General features: G+C 48.4%; 1 protein-coding gene across 1 annotated transcript in view; it reads right to left on the bottom strand.

Annotated features, from left to right (window-relative positions):
- LOC135919107 (protein obstructor-E-like) overlaps positions 1-19,857 on the bottom strand; it is a 43,532-nt gene that overhangs the window by 13,985 nt on the left and 9,690 nt on the right. Inside the window, exons 2-3 of the mRNA XM_065452833.1 lie at positions 10,682-11,255; positions 10,523-10,625 (exon numbers count right to left, since the gene is read on the bottom strand). Coding sequence (XP_065308905.1) covers positions 10,523-10,625; positions 10,682-11,255 — 677 coding nt within the window. The remainder of the gene's footprint in view (positions 1-10,522; positions 10,626-10,681; positions 11,256-19,857) is intronic.

Raw genomic sequence — 19,857 nt, 5'->3', positions numbered from 1 at the left:
ACGCGATTTCACCAGGGGTCAGCGCAATTGAGGGCGCACTAACGCACATACTGCCAAGTTTTCTGATGAAATCAGCTTCCACAATTTCCCTGGTGAGCTGTGAGCAGTGTCTCGCTAAAACTTGCGTATCTTCAAAGAATGGCACGCAGCCGCAGTCCCGGCAATGAATGCCCAAGTGGCCTTGTACAGTGTTGCGGACGTTGTTACAATGCTCTCTTAGTCGGTCGTTTAAGCACCTGCCCGTCTGTCCTACATATTTACTGCCGCAAGACAGGGGAATTTGGTAGACTACATTAGTTGTGCACGTCACAAACCGTTTTCTGTGCCCGACAGAACAACAACTCTGATACGATTTAGGCGCGTTTACACGCTTACAGAGCTTTGCCAATTTTTCCGGGGCTGAGAAAACGACTGTGATCCCTGCACGCTGCCCTATTTTCTTCAGCCTATGGGATACATCATGCACATATGGCAGCACTGCAAACCTGCGTCTTTCAGCCCGCTGGTGCGCCTCAATAATATCAGCCTCAATAAATCGTGCCCGCACCAGATGCAACATAGTCTTGCTGCTCAGGTTGATCGTCTTTCTTGGGCTGGTTACCCAATGGCCTTAATTTCAGCCATAGCGGAAGAGCTTCTGAGGCGCACAAAACGTGATGATCCCGCTCAATCAGGGAACCAGCGGGCTGAAAGACGCAGGTTTGCAGTGCTGCCATATATGTGCATGATGTATCCCATAGGCTGAAGAAAATAGGGCAGCGTGCAGGGATCACAGTCGTTTTCTCAGCCCCGGAAAAATTGGCAAAGCTCTGTAAGCGTGTAAACGCGCCTAAATCGTATCAGAGTTGTTGTTCTGTCGGGCACAGAAAACGGTTTGTGACGTGCACAACTAATGTAGTCTACCAAATTCCCCTGTCTTGCGGCAGTAAATATGTAGGACAGACGGGCAGGTGCTTAAACGACCGACTAAGAGAGCATTGTAACAACGTCCGCAACACTGTACAAGGCCACTTGGGCATTCATTGCCGGGACTGCGGCTGCGTGCCATTCTTTGAAGATACGCAAGTTTTAGCGAGACACTGCTCGCAGCTCACCAGGGAAATTGTGGAAGCTGATTTCATCAGAAAACTTGGCAGTATGTGCATTAGTGCGCCCTCAATTGCGCTGACCCCTGGTGAAATCGCGTTTCTAAACAGATAGTAATCGTAATGCTTAATTTTTTTGGTGACCATGTTCTTAGTTCAATGACTTGCTGTTAGGACACCCCCTGTGACTGTCGAATATTTTCTGCGCATGCCTCTTCTTGTATATATACACATGATGTGGCGACGCAATAAAATCTTGTTGGAAGTCAGCGCTGTGTATGTCGTCTATCACTGTCCTTGTCCTTTGCGCTGTACGTTATTTTTGATCATGAATTACCAACTAGCCCAAGCAACCACCCTAGTCCGACCCGTTTGCACGGGACAAATATGCATCCTAACAAACGATGGTTCACATACCTGCTAAAAGGTGCCGAGAACAAACTCTGTAAGGACTCGCAGTGAGCTGACCCCCGCATGCTGATACGGGAGATCGTCGTCGCGATATGGTCCCACGACAGCGCACCATTTATTCCTCTTGCGGGACGCGTGCTCCTCGCTTTGGAGTGGGCCAACACCGGCGCGCTGGTCGTTCGTGCGTGTACGACGAAGTAGGTAAAGAATTTTGAGCAAAGGGCGACTTGGCGCTGCCGCGCACGATTGCCAAAATTGTGCTCGGCTGCTCAGCGCAGCGTATGCTATCCACGGACTGCTTTTTTTTTCTTCACCAAGCCCGAGGGGTGGCCAAGGACTCCTTGAAAACCCAATCTTTTGTTGAAAAGGATCAGTCTGCAAACCACAAGAAATATTTTCAGGCGGCCTCCCCATTACGGCGACAGAAGACAGATGAAATTCTACGCTGGAATGATGAGCGGCAACGGAGCCAGCTGTGGAAGAAGGCGACGATGCTCGCGCAATTGCTGATGATGATAGTTGACGATGATAACAGTTTCCTTTTGCCAATGAATGACTCATACCCCCTTAAGCAATGGGCGGTGCCATCTGGAGACGACGAGCAGGGGTGGCACGAGCGCCTACAGACAAGCTAGTCCTTCGCTGTAAAATTCTAATAGACACATTTTATTGGGTTCTATAGGTTTCATCTTATTGGATTACGATACTATAAACCTAATACACCAATAAAGCTGATAGCCTGTTCGTGAACATGTGAACAAGCTGATAGCTTGTTCTATTGTGTTATGTAATGGACCTGATACATTAATAAAACTGAAAGCCTATACTGGTCTATTGGACTACCAAATAATACGCCTGATACACTGGTAAATCTGATAGCCCGTATTTGTTTAATAGCTTACAGGTGTATTGGTGTAGGTACGAGCGCCTTGTACCAAAGTTGTTTGTTCTACGAAGGTGCACTAATTGTTCATTCTAAAGCGAATATTTCTGCCCCGGATTTGCTGATCGTGGTTGCTTGCCGAAAAGCTCGCACACAGGACAGCGCTTGTACAAACAATCGTTGCATATATATAGATATATATATAGCGCCCGATCTATACAGATGTGCTGGGGGCCAGCTCTGATCTTCACGAAATTACGCAGTGAAATAACAAATGGTGCCTAAATATCCTCGCTGCAACAAATGAACCGCTTGGAATGCATAATCGCTTTATTAAAGCGACGCCTTTTCTTCCTTCGTTCTCGACGTTTGGCATGTCTGCTTGGTCGACTTTTCGCCAGGCAATAATAGTACCAATAAAAATTTATATCACGATCACTTCTTTTATTGCATCTAGTGGGACGTGTAAATCATTTTATTTGTCCAATACAAGTTTATATCACTACTTCTATTGCTTCAATTGGGATCCATAAAGCATGTTATTTGTCTTGTAGAACACTGTATTGCCGTGATACAAGACTGGCAAAAATCTTTATCGGACCTGTGCACTTTGCTATGGCAGCTGCACATTCTCCTACGGGGCCTGTAGGTTTTCCTGTTGGACCTACATATTTCTTGTAAGACCAACAGATATTTCTATTGGAATTTTCCCTAGGATACTTAAAAAGCCGTTTGAAGCCAGAGAGACCATGTTTAGGCAACTACTAACCATCATTAATTCCATGGTGGCTGAAGCGCTATACTTGCAGCTGTTGTAGACAGTAGTGGCAGAGTTCCCTCTAGCAGTTTTTGTAGGAAGCTCTCTGTTGTATTAACCAACACCTGAGTGTTCCTAGTCTGACACAAGAGAAGTCGTACTGTGTCCTTACATGCAGACCACAGTGACTTAAAGATCGACTCATTTTGAATGCCGCCAAATCCTTGTTTTTTGGAGTGAAGCAAATTTCTGAGTGCGACCAATTATGTACGACGAAGAGACCAGTTGTCAGCATTCAGGCAGTTGACCTTTTCCAACAGGCCATGATGAGTGAGAAGCTTGAAAGTAAGACCACAGCTTCAAGTAGCAGAAGCCAAGCTTTCTGCGCACGATATCATTACGCGTCTCTCCTAAGTAACGAATCTCACAGGACTTGCGCGACCCAATTAAGTGTGTTTGGCTGTGAACATCTGCGTCACCTTCAATTTACTTCCTCCTGTGTTCCAGCTAGTTATCCTGATGGCGAAATATTTTGTAATGCGAAAAACTCCGCCTGCGTAATCGGCTTCCACCACTGACAAAGGCCATTCTAACTCCATCTCACAAGTCGTTTGTGGCGCTGGTGAAGGTACGAGGCGTGCACAGGCAATTCCTTGCGCAGCGGAATATAGGCGTCTGATTAATGGCATGGAGTTTTGCCTGGTACATGATGCGTTACAATGGCACGGGACATGTGTGGACCTTTGCGCACGTGACACCCTCGAGCACGTGACACGATTACGTCGCGGCCCACTTGGCTCGCGTGCCGCAGGGGATTGTCCGCACCAGCCAATATATCGCATTTCGCATTTGGGAGTATCGTAATCGTCGCGGTGAATTTTAGAGCGCAACTTAGGGCGGCGAGCGAACGAGCGCAGCGAAAGATGAGGCCAAACCAAGCAGGGTATATACTAACATTTCTAGAGTGGAGGTGGCTCCCCGAAAGCGAAACTAGTCTCCACCATCTTTCTCGGGGCAAAAAACCTGTGCTGCTGTGGTTAGTCGTCGTAGCAGTGCCCGGAGTGTGCTGCCGCGCTGCTCTTGAAATGGTATTTAATGATTGGGGCATGCTTTTCCAGAGCATGCGTAATTTGCAAAGACATATAATCGTTATAATAGTGTAAATGTAGATTATCGTTAGTTTTATAAGCGATTAGAAACAAATTGAAGTAATAAAAAGTTTATCAGAGAGAATACCCTCGGGATACATAGGGCTCCATAGAAAATGCATCGGGAAGCTTATAGCAGAGATAAGCCAACTGAAATTCGGCGTTCGCCAACTTGAAATTTGGGGGTTGGCCACCCCTAAATTTCAGGTTCGCCCACCTGCAAATTTCAAGTTGGCGAACCCCAACTTAATATTAAGTTGGCCCGCGTCCAAATTTCAAGCTGACCTACTCCCAAATTTAAGTTGGCCAACACCAAATTTCAAGTTGGTCCACCCTAAAATTCAAATTGGCCCACTGCTAAATTAAGTTGGGCCACCAACAAATGTCAAGTTGGCCCAACCCCAAATGTCAAGTTCAGTGGCGTAGCTAGGTCGTCTGGCACCCGGGGCCCTTAGCTCTTCTGTCACCCCCCCCCCCCCCCCCTCGGGTGTATTCGAGGAAGGCGAGTATATCGACAATTTTCGGGTGTCTTCAGACGTATATGACACCCCCCCCCTCCTCACTGGCCCCTTGCACCCGGGGCCCACGGCCCCCCGGCCCCCCCTGTTGCTACGCCACTGGTCAAGTTGGCCTACTCCCAAATTTCACGTTGGCCCACATACGAATATGAAGTTGGCCCACCCCGAAAGTTCAGGTTGCCCACCCCCAAATTTCAGTTCATCCACCCCGAATTGCAATTTGGCCCACCCCCAAATTTCAGTTAGCCCATCCTCAAATTTCAGTCAGCCCACTCCTACTATAGGTTTTCTCATGTATTTCCTATGGAGCCTTATGTATCCCTATGGTCATTATCTCCAATTATTTCGTTGATGCAAACTCTTTCTGCTGGCTTATAAAACTACCAATCATCTACATTTACACGAGCATAACGAATAAATGTCTTGGAAAATTGATAATTCTCGTGCAGGTACGAGGCACAACACTTTTCACATGACGGAGCTGGGGAACTCGTCAAAGGTTGCTTACGCATTGAACGAAGTTAATCATCAAAACGATTTCATGCTCACAAAACGTAATTGTATCATACATTACTGTAACTAAAGTGCCTCACCGCAAGTAAAATAATTGGCAGATAAATATTTATCGTGCATCTTTTGATCGGAGAACCCAAAACACACTCGAGTGCCGCGCGTATTCCGCGGCTGTCTATATGCTGGACCCGCTCTCTTTTGCCCCCGGTAATATGGCCGCCGATGGCTTTAATCGCTCCCGTAAGCGGTCGCAGCGGCAGCCATTGCAGAAGTTTTTGTACATAACCTCCTTGGGGCGAACGCCGCGCGCAGCGGGGGATGAAAAAAGTGGCCAGAGAGGAGGAAAGCGGAGGGTATGGCGTGAGAAGTGCGGCGACGGTGGCTACGAGATGGCGCCAGAGTAGCGCGCGTCGTCTGCTGCGAATAGCTCCCAAGCGCCGGCACCACGCTATCTCCAGATTGGCGAGGCAGTGCTGGCTCCGTTTGCAACGGGACGACCATTCGATTGTCTGCGCCAGCCAATATATTGCGAAACGAAAACAAGTATAGAGCTGCATGTCGCATTAGGGAGCATCGTAATAGTCGGGTAATTTTTTTGTAAGATAACTCGCTGGTTTACGTTACTGATTATGTTTCATGGAACACGCATGATAATAGGGCGTTAACCACGCAGTCATCATGGCTTAACAATGTTTTAATGTAGTATCTCTTTTTTTTTTGGCTTCATACTGTAAGCCGTATCAGGCTCATGCAGGAGGAAATATGTTATACAGGTAGAACCGTAGAGGTACAGAACGAAAAATAACATGCAAGAAAATTTTGCAAAAAATTGCTATTGAAAGTCTAACGTGTTCACAGCTGCAGCATGTCCCTTGTATTTGGGAGGATTTGTGATATTTGTGTGAGATATGGAAGGTAAGGCATGCTAGAAGTTTTCGTCGAGTGCAGTTGGCTTGCCCCGCACGCTTGAGTCTGTCTTAATATACTTTCGACGTCTCTTTGTAAAGAAAGCGTCACATTTGTTTTCTCGCTCCGTGCACGTTTCACAAAATATACGAGAAAAAAAAAAACTGGTCTTTCCATTATCTCGACACACAATGGCTCATCTTGCATCGAAGAGCAAATGTAAGTCGCTATAACATGCTCGCCTAAACGGTGTTTAAAGAATGGATTGGAACTGCCTGCCGGCCCACTACTAAACCATGCATACTTGAATCGACCCAGTGGAATCGAGATGAAATAGGTGAAAAAATTCAACAGCCCCTCCGCTCTGTGAAGAAGGACGAGAAGCGAAGCTGTGGTGCGCTTTACCTCAATCGACGCATCTATGTATATATAGGCATTATTGTTGTTGTTGTTGTCCCCGGCTTGTGAGTGGTGCGCTGGCTATCACTCCCAGGGTTAGTTCTAGTAGCAACACATAAATACCCCGGAAAGTGGATGGGGAAACGGCGCCGCGGTAGCTCAATTGGTAGCGCATCGCACGCGTAATGCGAAAGACGTGGGATCGTTCCACACCTGCGGCAAGTTGTTTTTCATCCACTTTCAATATAATTTATTTATAACTTCTTTATTTACAATCAGTAAGTACAAGTAATTTCCCTTGTGTCGTCCTTAGTGTCTTTGTTGGCTTCTTCTAATATCAGGTATGTTGTAATACTTTTCATTATAGAATTTTTTCTATACATGTGTTTAATCTTTTTCTCTTCATCAAAACTTCTGTATCTACCTTGTACCGCTACTTGTGTCTGTAACAGATCCGGTCGTATTAATGTCTTCGCTTCATTTTTTCCCACCAATACTTTAAACGTCTCTAGCTTATCTCGACTGCTGACTGGTTCGTGCTTCCGTCCACTTTAAAGGGAAGCTGAAACGGTTTTCAATTTCCATGATTTGCTGGGATTGGGAAGAACAGACCTAATAATTTACGGTTCCGAAATTTTTTTCTTCGTTTTATTAATATAAGGGGCGGAAATCGCTTTCTAAATCACCCTCGCGGACACGCCCCCATCGCTTCCCGGAGCGCCGGGTGAGGTGGTTGCCAGAGGAGAGAACCGGCGAGAGTGACGTCACTCGCGGGGACCGAGCTGCCGGACCGGCGTGCTGGCATGTGCTGGCATGCCTCTTTCCGTCCTGCGCTTTACTGAACGACGCTACGAGAGATTTGCCGCCGCCGCCGCCGCCGCCGCCGCTCACGTTTGTTTTCTTTTGCGATTTTCGTAAACTGTTCTTTCCTTCTGTGCTGCGTGAGTGCCTACAGCCAAGGGCGCCCAACATGCCGTCGTTCTGTGCAGCATTCGGCTGCGCGAACACAGGTGCGACGATGTGGTGTTTCACAGGTTCCCGAAGGACAAGAAGCTTGCAGCGCAGTGCGGTGAGGAGAGATAAGTTCGTGCCGACGAAATCAACTGTGCTGTGCTCGGACCATTTCCGCATAGCCGGATAGCCTTACGACAAATGCGGAAACGCGTTGTTGCTAGCGTTGCTATACTCCGTTTCATATATCAGGTGCAACGCTGTGGAGGCTTGAGATACTTATTGCAGTGGCTGCGTTCGTACTTAAAAAAAGTTCGGTGTTTCTTGAACCGATTTTTGAGAAACTTTTTCATATATAAGCTCAGTTCTGAATGAAAAAAAAAAGAATTTACCCATAGAAACAATCCGTGTACTTATACGGCTGCTAACACTTCTTTTAAATCAATTTTTTTTCGGTATTTTTTAATTGCAGCCCGTCGCGGCAGCTTCACGTGCATGCTCGCGCGAGCAAACGCCGCTGGCACGCTGCGAAGCATAGACGGAAACGCGCGCAGTAATAAATTTTGGTGACCGGACTTCGTGCGTAGCTTCCACAGCGTTGCACCTGAGGTATGAAATGGAGTATAGGCTTTCCTAGTGACATTCGACGTACGGTTGCAGTTATCGTGTTTACCACACGGCGGTGCAAAAACTGCCTCATATCTTTATGTCAACACTAGCATGGAGCACGCATACCAATTCTTGATTGAGCCACAATCGCAAAGTCGTCGAACCATAGTATGAATATGGCACATATAATACCTCTGGCCATCTCTGGATGTGTATGATAAGCAACTTCCATGGCTGTACCTCGCAGCACTGCATGTGCGCGATTTGAAACGCGGCACTTATGTTCGCGATCGTGTATCAACACTCAAAAAACCACGGGACTTCACACAAGCAGCGGCAAGGTGCTTGACATTGCGGAATTGCACCCGTGTTTACAATCTAATGAAAAGTTAGTGCTTCGGCATTCTTCCAGCAGCAAGTTCCCAGTGACACTTTAGCGCATGTTTTCTCCCGTCATTGGAACGTGCAGCTACATGAAAAAAACAACAACAACATGCGTACCAGCTAAGATTTCCAACGCGCGAGAAGGTGCACACATCGCTCCCGCTTTTGGCACACTCAACATCGTCGTTGCCGCCGTTGCCGCCATCGCTTTCCGTATCGGCTGTCGGTTCGGACATGTACGGCGAAAATACAAGCTGTCCGAGACAGCGAGAACGTTCCATAATGCTTACAACTCAGCTATGAAGCCAGAACCATAGAGAAAGGGATTGAATTCCCTTTCTCTATGCCAGAACAGAACAGCGTGCTACGCTCTGAAACGGCGGCGCCGACCGGCGACTGCTGCGAATGACGTCACAACAGCTCCGACCAATCACGGACAACAGCGGCGTTCGCGCGATGCCCTGAGGCGCTGGTGCGCGTTTTCATGAAAAAAACAGCCGCTTGCGCTTGTTTCCGGCCTTTTTGAACCAGATATTCGTGTTCAGGGGACTCAAAACTGTAGAATGCCGCAGAGAACTCATTTTTTCCCAAAAGTGTTTCAGCTTCCCTTTAAATCCAGCGCTTCAGGAAGGTGTACGTTATCTACGGACCTCACTGGATGTATGCCTTCGCATTCCATTAGGATGTGCTGAGGGGTCTCCGGAGTTTTGCTGCAGCATACACATACCTCATCTAGTTGCGAATATTTTCTCCGGTATAGTTTTGTCCTTAGGCAAAGAGCTCGAGCCTTAAATAGCAAGGCACTTCCCTTCGTGCAGATTTTCCCTTCTAATTTTTTTCTAATTCTTGTAAATCTCCAAGGTATTTTTCATTTCCGTTCTTTGCATTCAGTTCACTGTCTTTGTTTCTCCCACTTTCCTTCTGATGACTCCTGGTTGTCTTTTTACCCGCCGTGGTTGCTCAGTGGCTATGGTGTTGGGCTGCTGAGCACGAGGTCGCGGGATCGAATCCCGGCCACGGCGGCCGCATTTCGATGGAGGCGAAATGCGAAAACACCCGTGTGCTTAGATTTAGGTGCACGTTAAAGAACCCCAGGTGGTCGAAATTTCCGGAGTCCTCCACTACGGCGTGCCTCATAATCAGAAAGTGGTTTTGGCACGTAAAACCCCAAATATTATATTATATTATTGGTTGTCTTTTTACGCTTTCCATCACCCTGCACTTGGTTGCCAACGTTCTTGACCTCTTGCTCCATTCTCTGTCCGCGCTTTTCAGGTACATATACTTGGGCACTTAAAACCGCCCGTTTCTTTTTATCCATATTTCCTTAGTCTTTGTTCAGAACTAATTCTGCTATGCGCTTCTGTGACTTCAAAAGAGGCCCAACGCATGTCACCCTGCACTGCTTCATTTGTGGTTTTACCGTGGGCTCCCAAAGCCAACCGGCCTATCGCTCTCTTTAACTCCCAACCTCGACAGTATATGCAATTTTAGGCAGAGAATGACATTTGTGAACGTTAACGCTAGCACCATTACTCCTTTCCAGACTTCAGGCACCAGCTCATATTTATTGTGGCCCCGAAGTGCTTTATGTTTCATTATTTCTGCATTCCACTTGCCCTTTGTTTTGAGATTATCTTGTTGAGTACTTGAGTAAGTCTTCCCTTCGTTTATGTATACGACGAGGTATTCATATTGCTTCACTATGGGTATGCCTTCCCGTTAAATTGACATCACGTAATTATTAGTCTCAAAGATCAGAATTCCCGATTTGTATAAGGCCTAAATTTGTCGCTGCATTGCGACACGTGCCTGTTTTGCATTGTCCGCTAGTAGCACTGTGTGCCTTCAATCTCTTGAAATCTTTTTTCTCTAAACTTGTGCGCTGTACCACCGCTGCCTTTCTTCCACCAACATTGCCTGTTCTCTTTCGCGAGCGGCTCTGCACGGCGGCGTACCTGTGGCGGTGCCGGTCTGGCGGCTTGCTGTTGTGGCCGAGGCCTCTGCTGCTGGGGCCGCTCTTCGGCCTCCTCCGGTGGCGGCGTGGTCGGCGGAAGTTCGCTGCATGCAAGCGCACGTCAAGCGCACTGCGCACCCCGAACGCGACATGTACTCACCAGCCGGGCACGTTGTCGGTGAGCTCGCAGCGCAGCGCGGTCGGGCTGAAGGCGAGCCCCGCGGGACAGCGCTGCAGCCGCGGGTATCCGCCCACGCAGAGCCAGTAGCGGACGCAACTCTTCTCGATCGGGATGTGGCCGTTGGGGTTGTCCTTGCAGATGGGGTGCTTCTGGCAGTCGGGCACGTTGTCTGGCCAGTCGCAGGCGTGCATCACGTCATTGTAGAGCAGAGAGAACGGGCACTGCTGGATGGTGGCCGTGCCGTTCCAGCACTGCCAGTAGCGGGTGCAGCTCGTCTGGTGAGCGAACACGCCGTACTGCCAGTGGCAGTTCTCGCTGCTCTGGGGGCTCTGGCCCATCACGCGCCCGTCGTCGTCGGGACAGCCCACTCTGTGCGGGTAGTCGCAGTTGTTGAGGAGGCCGCGGTTCTTGCCCGAGAAGGCCAGGCCGTTAGGACACAGCTGCAGCGTGGGCACGCCGTCCTCGCACTCGTAGTAGTAGTCGCAGTACTGCTCGTGCTCGAACAGACCGTTGTCCTTCCGGCACACGTTCTGGTCCTTGCGCTGGCACCGAGCTTGCGCACAAGACATGAAACCACTTTCAGAGCTCGGCAACTTTGTCTCGCTTTTTGAATGTAATTCTTTTCACTGGGGGCAAGCACCTACGGCTATGTTCAATGGACGAGCCGCGCGAGGGAATGTCTTGGCAGCACACATGAATTTTTCGTTTCAAATGTTCCCTAGTGATGTAACGGTGTCAAAGGAACGTCCTCATTGTTGTCATGAACATTTGCGACACAATTATGGCGATGGTCGTTACGCGACCTCGCTGTTGTCTCCGCCGTGTTATGCCGTTACGGTCGCTGTAATACTAGTGCGCATTTACTAAAGGCAGCAACAAGTTAGAATCAAAATATATTAAAATTGCATGCGAACATATATGCTGGAGTGTTACACATACCACCCTCTTAAAGCCCCGTCTTAAAGGGGAATTCACTTGTAATCATCACCACCGTGAAGAGTGTAACTCCATTCTCGACGCAGTGTCAGTGACATAATTCCGTAATGCACCAAGATTTTTCGTAGCAACCTAGTACAGATACCCACACAGGCCACAAAACAATTTAATGATCATGCGCAAAGTTATTGTGGAGCGCTTGAAAAGTTTGATTTTGTCTTTGCGGACCTCAAGGTTTAGTTTGTAGGCGTAGTGTATACTTATTACCCTACATGAAAGAAAAAGTGGAATTAAAAGGCGCACTGACTCCAGGAGCCTGTGGGCGTGCGTGGGCCGTACTTTTCCAGTCCGAGTTAGAAGCGGTTAACGCATGTCAGTAATGGAGGGCGCGCGTTGTGGAAAAATTCTGTTCTCAATTGGGCGAACTGCGATCTTCAATCACAATATCTTTGAATGAAAAAAGTTCACGATGTTCCTACAAGAATACTCACTCGCAAAATCGCTAAAAAATCGCGGACATACACGTTTCACGGCACTGCATGGCAAGATGTCGCAATAGCTTTCTATTCTGCGAAAAAAATAAAGAACTACGAGACTTGACTTTAGAGAGCGAACGACCCACCGTGGTTGCTTAGCGGCTTCGGTGTTACGCTGCTAAGCACGAGGTCGCGGGTTCAAATCACGGCGGCCGAATTTTGATGAGGGGATAAATGCAAAAACACCCGTGTACTTAGATGCACGTTAAAGAACCCCAGGTGGTACAAATTAGTCTGGAGTTCCTCACTATACGGCGTGTCTCATAATCCGATCTCGTTTTGGCACTAAAACCCCCATAACTTAATTTTTATTTTTTTAGAGGGGCAACGAAATACAATGGCGATAACCCGGAAGAAACCGCTTTTTCTCTGATAGATGTGTTCATTGAAAAACGCTTCACAAGGCGTTTAAAATCTGTTGACACCTCATTACACTCTGTAGAAGCTGGTAAATGACAAACACTGGCGTTTCAGGTTTATATTTCTGAATCACACGAAGAATCTCGCTGCACACACAAGGAAATACGTAATGTTGTTCTAGCGCTACAATGTTTGTAACCGCATGTGCTAAGTACATGCATTCGAGATGCAGAACGTGCTCCGACTATTCCGTCACTTGATTGCCTTGCTAAACATCTAGAAGTGGCGCGTCGTATTCACAAAAAATAGTGGCGTGTACTGGGCGCGCATCAACATCGGCATGATGCACCGCTCCAAGTTTTGGCGTCTGCAGTGACGTCGAGCGGTACACTACCTATAATAGGTCAACGCCATCCAACGGTTAATCATTTAAGTGATCTGCAAGATACCGCCCCCAGCAGGTTTAGAAAAACGCGTTAGAACAACTCCAATACTAGGACACATGTGATGGAACCACACCACCCAATCTAATACTAAGGTAAGTCTAACGATCGCATGTACTAATGCATTTGGGCGAATTTTAATGCTGGGTAAGTAAGTTGGCTACCTGGGATAGATTGGCCGCGCGAGGAAACGCGCGGACGAAAAACAACCGGCTGTGGGGCCCAGCGCTTGTCCTTTTCGTCCGCGCAGTTTAGCGTTGGGGGAATGTTCGAAATTCTCAATACAAATCCTTGCTATTCGATTTAAGGGCTCACAATTAGACGTTCCGTTCGATCGAGGCCTCCAAAAATTAAGAATGGAGCGAAAAAGGCGAGTGGCAGCTAGGGGAGCCGCGGCTGCCGCCAGTGGCTGAGCATGCTCTATCATTTCCAGTTGTTCAAGAATGATGCTTCGCCTTTAAGCAGCTTACGAAATCGTTTTTCTCTTCTCTATTTAGCCAAAACAATTTATTATTTGCACAGTCTCATCATGTTAGCACATTCCTTCATAATGGAGGTTGCTTGCTGCCCTGCAAAAATGCATCTGGCAACCCCGGAGCGAAACAGGCTGCGCGCCATTCATTCCACGCGGAGCTCGAAACACCGTTCTCCAATTGTCCTCGCGGGTACAAAATGTCGCTTTCGCTTGAGTGTGGCCGGGGCCAGCTTGCGTTTCAGGACGCTCTAACAAATAGCGCATTCGTAGCCATATCGCCCGCTATGCTGTCGAATGCGCGTCGCATAACTTTCACCAGGTCATTCAAGCTGGCTCAAGTAGGACAAAGTGAGCCGTGTTTCGCAGCTGCTCAATACCTGGAAAAACCTGTTTAATAGAATCAACATGTGCTACAGTAGTGCAACAAAACGATCAATGTTAAGGCGCCCCCACTGCTCTGCGATACAAGGATTTTCACTTTCTTTCATTTTCTCCTCCTACAACTTTCGTCCTCCACCGTTATTCTTGAAAATGCTGTAGCGGCTTTTAATTACTTGATCAGTGCTCGCGGACGTGTTTACGTGCTCAGGTAAGAAACGTCCCGAATTACGCAGTCCTTTTGTTCATCCACTGATGTCTGTACCAACTTGTGTCCGGCCCGGTTCGTCGTGAGTGCATTAGAAATGTTCACAGAGCCCGCCATCACCTCAACACACTCCCTGCATTCCTGTCAGAAAAAAAAAGGCACGCGCCGGCAGGCGGACAACAGGGTCTCCGGTGTGTCTTCGCGTGACACACGTTGGGGGCGGGTTTATTTAAAATAAATTATGGATTCTTGCATGCCAAAATCGCGATGTCATTATGAGTAATTGGGGACTCCTCCGGATTCATTCTGGCCACCTGGCGATCGCCAATGTGCACCCTGTGCATGGGCGCATCGACATGCGCCCAAACTTGGGTTTGGCATTGCAACTAAGTGGGTGGGGCTCAAATAGAGCACACTCAATCAGGATTACTGGTCTGACCCGTCACGATTAAGTGAGAACTGTAGAAGGATGAAAACAAATATTTATTGACCTTAATCTGCCGCTAACTAATCTGGCTGATTCATATGTTGAGACGTTCGGATGACTACGCTAGCAGGAGGATTATCCACAAACATGCGAAACGTGTCAGTTTGCTATTCGTCGCACTATGACGTATATACCAAGTAGTCTGGCTCGAGCTTTCGGGAGCACTTCAAGAAGAAAAAGAAATGCCATGACAACTTGAGGTATTGAAGCTGCCACAGTAACCATGGGCAGCTTTTTGAGGAACCCTTTCGGCATAGGGCTCGACCAAAAACCGTCTGCTCCAATGTTGTTATGAAGAAATTATAACCCGCCGTGGTTGTTCAGTGGCAATAGTGTTGGGCTGCTGAGCACGAGGCCTCGAGATCGAGTCCCGGCCATGGCGGCAGCATTACGGTGGAGGCGAAAGCACTCGTGTACTTATACTTAGGTGCACGTTAAAGAACGCCAGATGGTCTACATTTCCGGAGTCCACCACTCGGACGTGCCTCATAATCAGAAAGTGGTTTTGGCACACCCCATAATTTAATTTTTAATGAAGAAATTATTGCGGCCACTGATCAAGTGAAGGCTGCAAACGAGAAACTGTCTCGTTCCTTGGCCACCACGGCGGACAAGCGAAAACTGTTCATCCAATATAGTGAAGGCAGGCATGAAATGTGCTGCGGCAGAATAAGGAAATAATTCAGCAGTTGACGCCTTGCGCTGATGACGGTTCGACGCGAGCGTTCAGCGTTTATTTTCTTTTTGTCGCTTTGGTGCTCCTTGATTTGTCGCACGTACTTCCTGCTCTAAAAATAAGGATAAGCACGGCGAGCGCATCTCATTCACAACGCCAGGATGGTTCCCGCACTCGCGAGCCGGACTCGACTGGACGACGATCCACACAAGGCACGACACAATGGCTCCAACGTTTGGGGGAAGTCATTGCCAACACACAGAACACGCAGCGATTCGGCTGCTGTTGGAGCATTTCCTTATTCAAACGACTGCCGTCAATAGGACAGGCAACAATTGGTCTGCTGTTCGTTCACTATATGCGCCACGTCTGTGTGCACGAGAACCGACGCCGGCTGTAGTTACCAGGAAACGATCCGCAACGTTTGTTTGCGCATTGACTTGGTCACCGTTTGGCATTTGCGGATTCCCTTCGTGCCAGACGACGTGACGTGCGTCGCGCACGGCGCGAGCAACCGTTTGCTCTTGTTTTCCTTGGCATGAAAGGAAAGTTGCTACATTTAAGCGCTTGAAATGGTGCTAAATGCGCTGAGTTTTACTCCAAGTATGGCACAACGAGATTCTCGTTTGCTCTGATTTGCAGTGAATGAATATTGCCGGTCTCGGACGAAAGCAAACTGGTTGATTTTATTGCGATAGCGATAATATAGCCACTCAAGGCGCGTGTCCACTGTCGGCACGATGTTCCGCATCAAGTGCGATACCACACGCCATATGCTGTGAATGCGAGCGAAGGTGGCTCGATCTCGTGGGAGGAAGCAAGCGCCGTCTTTCATCGCGTGCAAGCGTGGGCTGGGGGATACGACGGCTGCGTATGGCGCGGCCGGGCCCTATGTTGAAAGTGGCCTGCGGTGGGTACAGAGTCTAGTCGCGCCTAGGACTGATGGCTTCGTGTGCGCTGTGTTCTCGCCTCTTCGCCTTGAAGCGAGATGCAGCACGAATGGCAATTGGCTCGCTGCTGCTGCCGCGCTTCCTCACGCCAGCGTGTGTCCGCGCTCATCCAGTGTTCTTCTTAGCCTGTGCGCGCGTGACACCATGCTTGCTAAGTAGTAAGCGAATGTTTATAAGCTTATACAACTATTCTTGCTTCGTACAGATGTCCAATAATTTGCAATTAATCGGCTTTTCGGCGAATAAAGTTCGACGTCATTCTAAAGCGAAGCTTTCTTTGCCTCTTCCTTCGACTTTCCCGCTGCTGCTGCTGCTGTGGGCCGCTGTCGCGCACACCGCGTCGGGGGTGGTTTAGAGCGTGTATATAGATGACAGCGCGAGTAAGAGCGAAAAGGCGACGCGAGAAACTCGTTTCCACCCCACCAAGTGGAATGTGAACAATGCCCTGTGGAGCTCCCTGGCCGTTGCTACATTAGCCGCTTGACAGCTGTAATTATCCGTGACTCCCCTCAGAAGCATTGCAGAAACTGCAGCGCTTCCCTTTCTACTAACGTGCGAGGCCAGGGGGGACGCTGATGGAACGGTAGAGAGAAGAAAGAGAGGGAGGAGAAGAGGCAGTTCTCATATAACAGAGACGTGAGAAGGTAAGGAAACCCCACTACTATACGACAGCGGTTGCGGGGAAACAGGATAAGCTTAAGTTCAAGATACGGTACAGTATGTTGCGGCTGTTTCTGAAAAATAAACGCCATGCAAATATGTCAAGCGGGCAACTTACGCACGGCCTGCAGAAGCAGAGCTGCATTAATAAAGCGCGCCGCAGGGTCCAGGAGACACTACAGAAGGGGTCGACCGTTAAATCAACACTTCTGTGCCCGCCGCGTTAGTTTTGCGGCTATGGCTTTGCTAGAGGTCGTGGATTTGATCCCAATCGCGGCAGTCGCATTTCTACGGGGGCGAAATAGAAAACTCAGGTGCACTTAGATTTTGGGACGCGTGGATGAACATCACGATTTCAAAGTTAATCCGGAGTCCGCCACTACGGCTTGCCTCATAATCCGAGTGTGGTTTTAGAACGTACCGCCCCATAATCTAATTCGAGTTTATTACTTCTGCCGCAATGCGATGTGCCATGTGAGGAAATGATAACGCTCAACCCTCTCAGAGGTTATAAAATATGGCGCACAACAACGCCTCAAGCAAACACCTCTCCCTGTGTGTTCAGCGTACTACGCAAACAAACAGCAGTGGTGCACGCAAGGTATAACGTTTAACATCAACTCGCCACACTCGTGTTAGCCTAAATGTTGAAGAAATAAAGTTTTAGCCGTCAACATCACCGCCAATTATCGTCAATCAAAGCATCCAGCACGGAAAGCTTCGCTTACATCGATTCCCGCAGTTTGTGGGATCTGCATAATTTTTTTCTTTTTAATGCGATGCATTGTTTCGCCCTAACAAGCGCATGCCAGGCATGTCTTCATGCGAAGCATTTTTCCAGGTCTCGCGCCGGGGAGGAGCGCGGAACGATCGACAACCGAGCCGGCCGCTTTCGGGATCCCTTGGCGGGACATCAGGGGCAGGCAGGTGTAACCCCGATTTGAAATTGGGAAGCTATGCGTTCTACTCTACTGGACAACTCGTTGCCGTGGACGCTGAAGGCCCCCCAATCTCTGTGTGCTAGATTTCTGCGACAAACAAAGCGTCGTAAAATTCAGTATATAGCAACAGCGGTCACAAATATAACTATATATGCGATGCTATATCTTGACGTGCCTAAGCAAACTTATAAAATCGTGTCATTGTGCGCGCACACATGGCTATATATTTCATTAAGACAGATACACATAGATAGCGATGTGAGCTACCTATGTTCGGCACCTATTGCGCGCTCGGCAGCGGAACACCATTGCCACTAAGCTGGAGGATGCGTTGAGAGCGGGTTCGACCATGTCGAATGAGCTGAACCGATAAAGTCGGACTTTGAGGATCAAGTCCCCGGTGCGCGCCATTCTTGCTCGTCAGTAGACCACCCACAAAATCTGTCAGCAATAAAATTCCAGCTTCGTGTATGCTGTCCTTGGCCCGCCGTCGCATTATCTCCAGACTGCGTCTTTGCGACAAGTTTGTTTTCATTTTGTACCACTTGGCTCATCACCTTTCAGGCATCGCACTTTGACATCGCACTGTTCCTCTTTGTTATCGCGACTGGAATTACCAGCCTTTCGTCGCCCACAACCTCCTGAAACCTGCCCTCCCCCCCCTCCTATGCAACGTCTACCAAGCAAGGTGGGCATTATCAATAGAGTTGCGCTTTATCTTTTTGTAGTCACTGAAAAGATTCGTAAAACGCTGCTGTCAGGCAGCGTTCTTACGGTCTTGCAAGTGTGCCTCAGCTTGGACTGGAAAACACATTGCGTTCCTTAAGGCTACCAACTGCCAATTTTTGCTCATGTTTTGCATAAGGACGTTTATTAAACTCAAATAGGGACTGTTCTCCGTGACTTTCCGTGCTCTCCGTGACTTTTCAAAAGTCACGGAGACCATCATACGACAAGCGTGGCATGAGCGAAGACACTGCTCCAGGAGAACAGGCCCGGTCTCTACTACGGCCTCTGCTGCTCCCCCGGGGAAATCAGTGATGTTATTTTGCAGGCAGAGCGCCGTAAGGCGCGAGAAAGGTATAATCCGACATGACTGACTCAGCATAAACGCCGCAGGTGCGAGAAAGTCTTCATTCTTGACGTCCGACGTACTTTTACACATAGCGTTAAAGTTGTCCGATTTGTCGACAATCTCACAGGTTCAGTGATCGCCTTGCGATGATCACACGATTTTCTATATTATCTTTGCGGCAAAAAACGCAACAAACTGGCCAGCAACATCCAAGGAGCACGAGGAAAGCTTGTGGACAATCAACACACACACACACACACACACACACACACACACACACACACACACACACACACACACACACACACACACACACACACACACACACACACACACGTCATCAAACCGCAATGCCTGCACGCCTAGGGACAAATGCATTCAAAACGAGCACAGAAACTTCTCTGTAGTACCTAGGCAGTCAGACGTTCAAGGAGCAAAAGCCCCCAGACTTTCTCTCTCGCACCCGCTCGTACTCGCGCATGTGCACAAATAGCTGGCGATTCCTGATATGCGACACTCGTGTGTGTCGTTGAAGTTCTACTCCCGTGAAGTTTTTTGAAATTATGGGTTTCTACGTGCAAAATCACGATGTGATTATGAGGCACCCTGTGGTGGGGGGGTCTGCGATAATTTGGACCACCTGGGGTCCTTTCACGTGCACCTAAATTTCAGTACATGGGTGTTTTCGCCCCCATCGAAGTGGGGCCGCCGGGATTCGATACGGCCACCCCATTCATGCTCCGCAGCCCAATTGACACCATAGCCACTAGGCAACCACGGCGGGTTCGCACGAACGCTGTTTCTTTTCTCCATCGTCACATCACTGCGTAGACGTCTGCCTGATTTGGTGTTTCGGCATAGCTTGTGAGTGCTGTAGTGCACCAAATTGCACGATAATAAACTTGTGTCCTTTGTGGTCGATATGCATTGCATGAGATTAACGTTGCATAAACTGAAAGTAATGCGAAATGCCGTCGTTAGTTGTACAACATTTAATTAACCGCTTCACTCAAGCTTTGCTTCACGTATA

This window comes from Dermacentor albipictus, chromosome 1 (assembly GCF_038994185.2).
Source record: "Dermacentor albipictus isolate Rhodes 1998 colony chromosome 1, USDA_Dalb.pri_finalv2, whole genome shotgun sequence".
Taxonomy (NCBI): Eukaryota; Metazoa; Arthropoda; class Arachnida; order Ixodida; family Ixodidae; genus Dermacentor; species Dermacentor albipictus.
The sequence above is the reverse complement of the archived record's forward strand: the minus strand, read 5'-3'. Positions and strand labels throughout refer to the sequence as shown.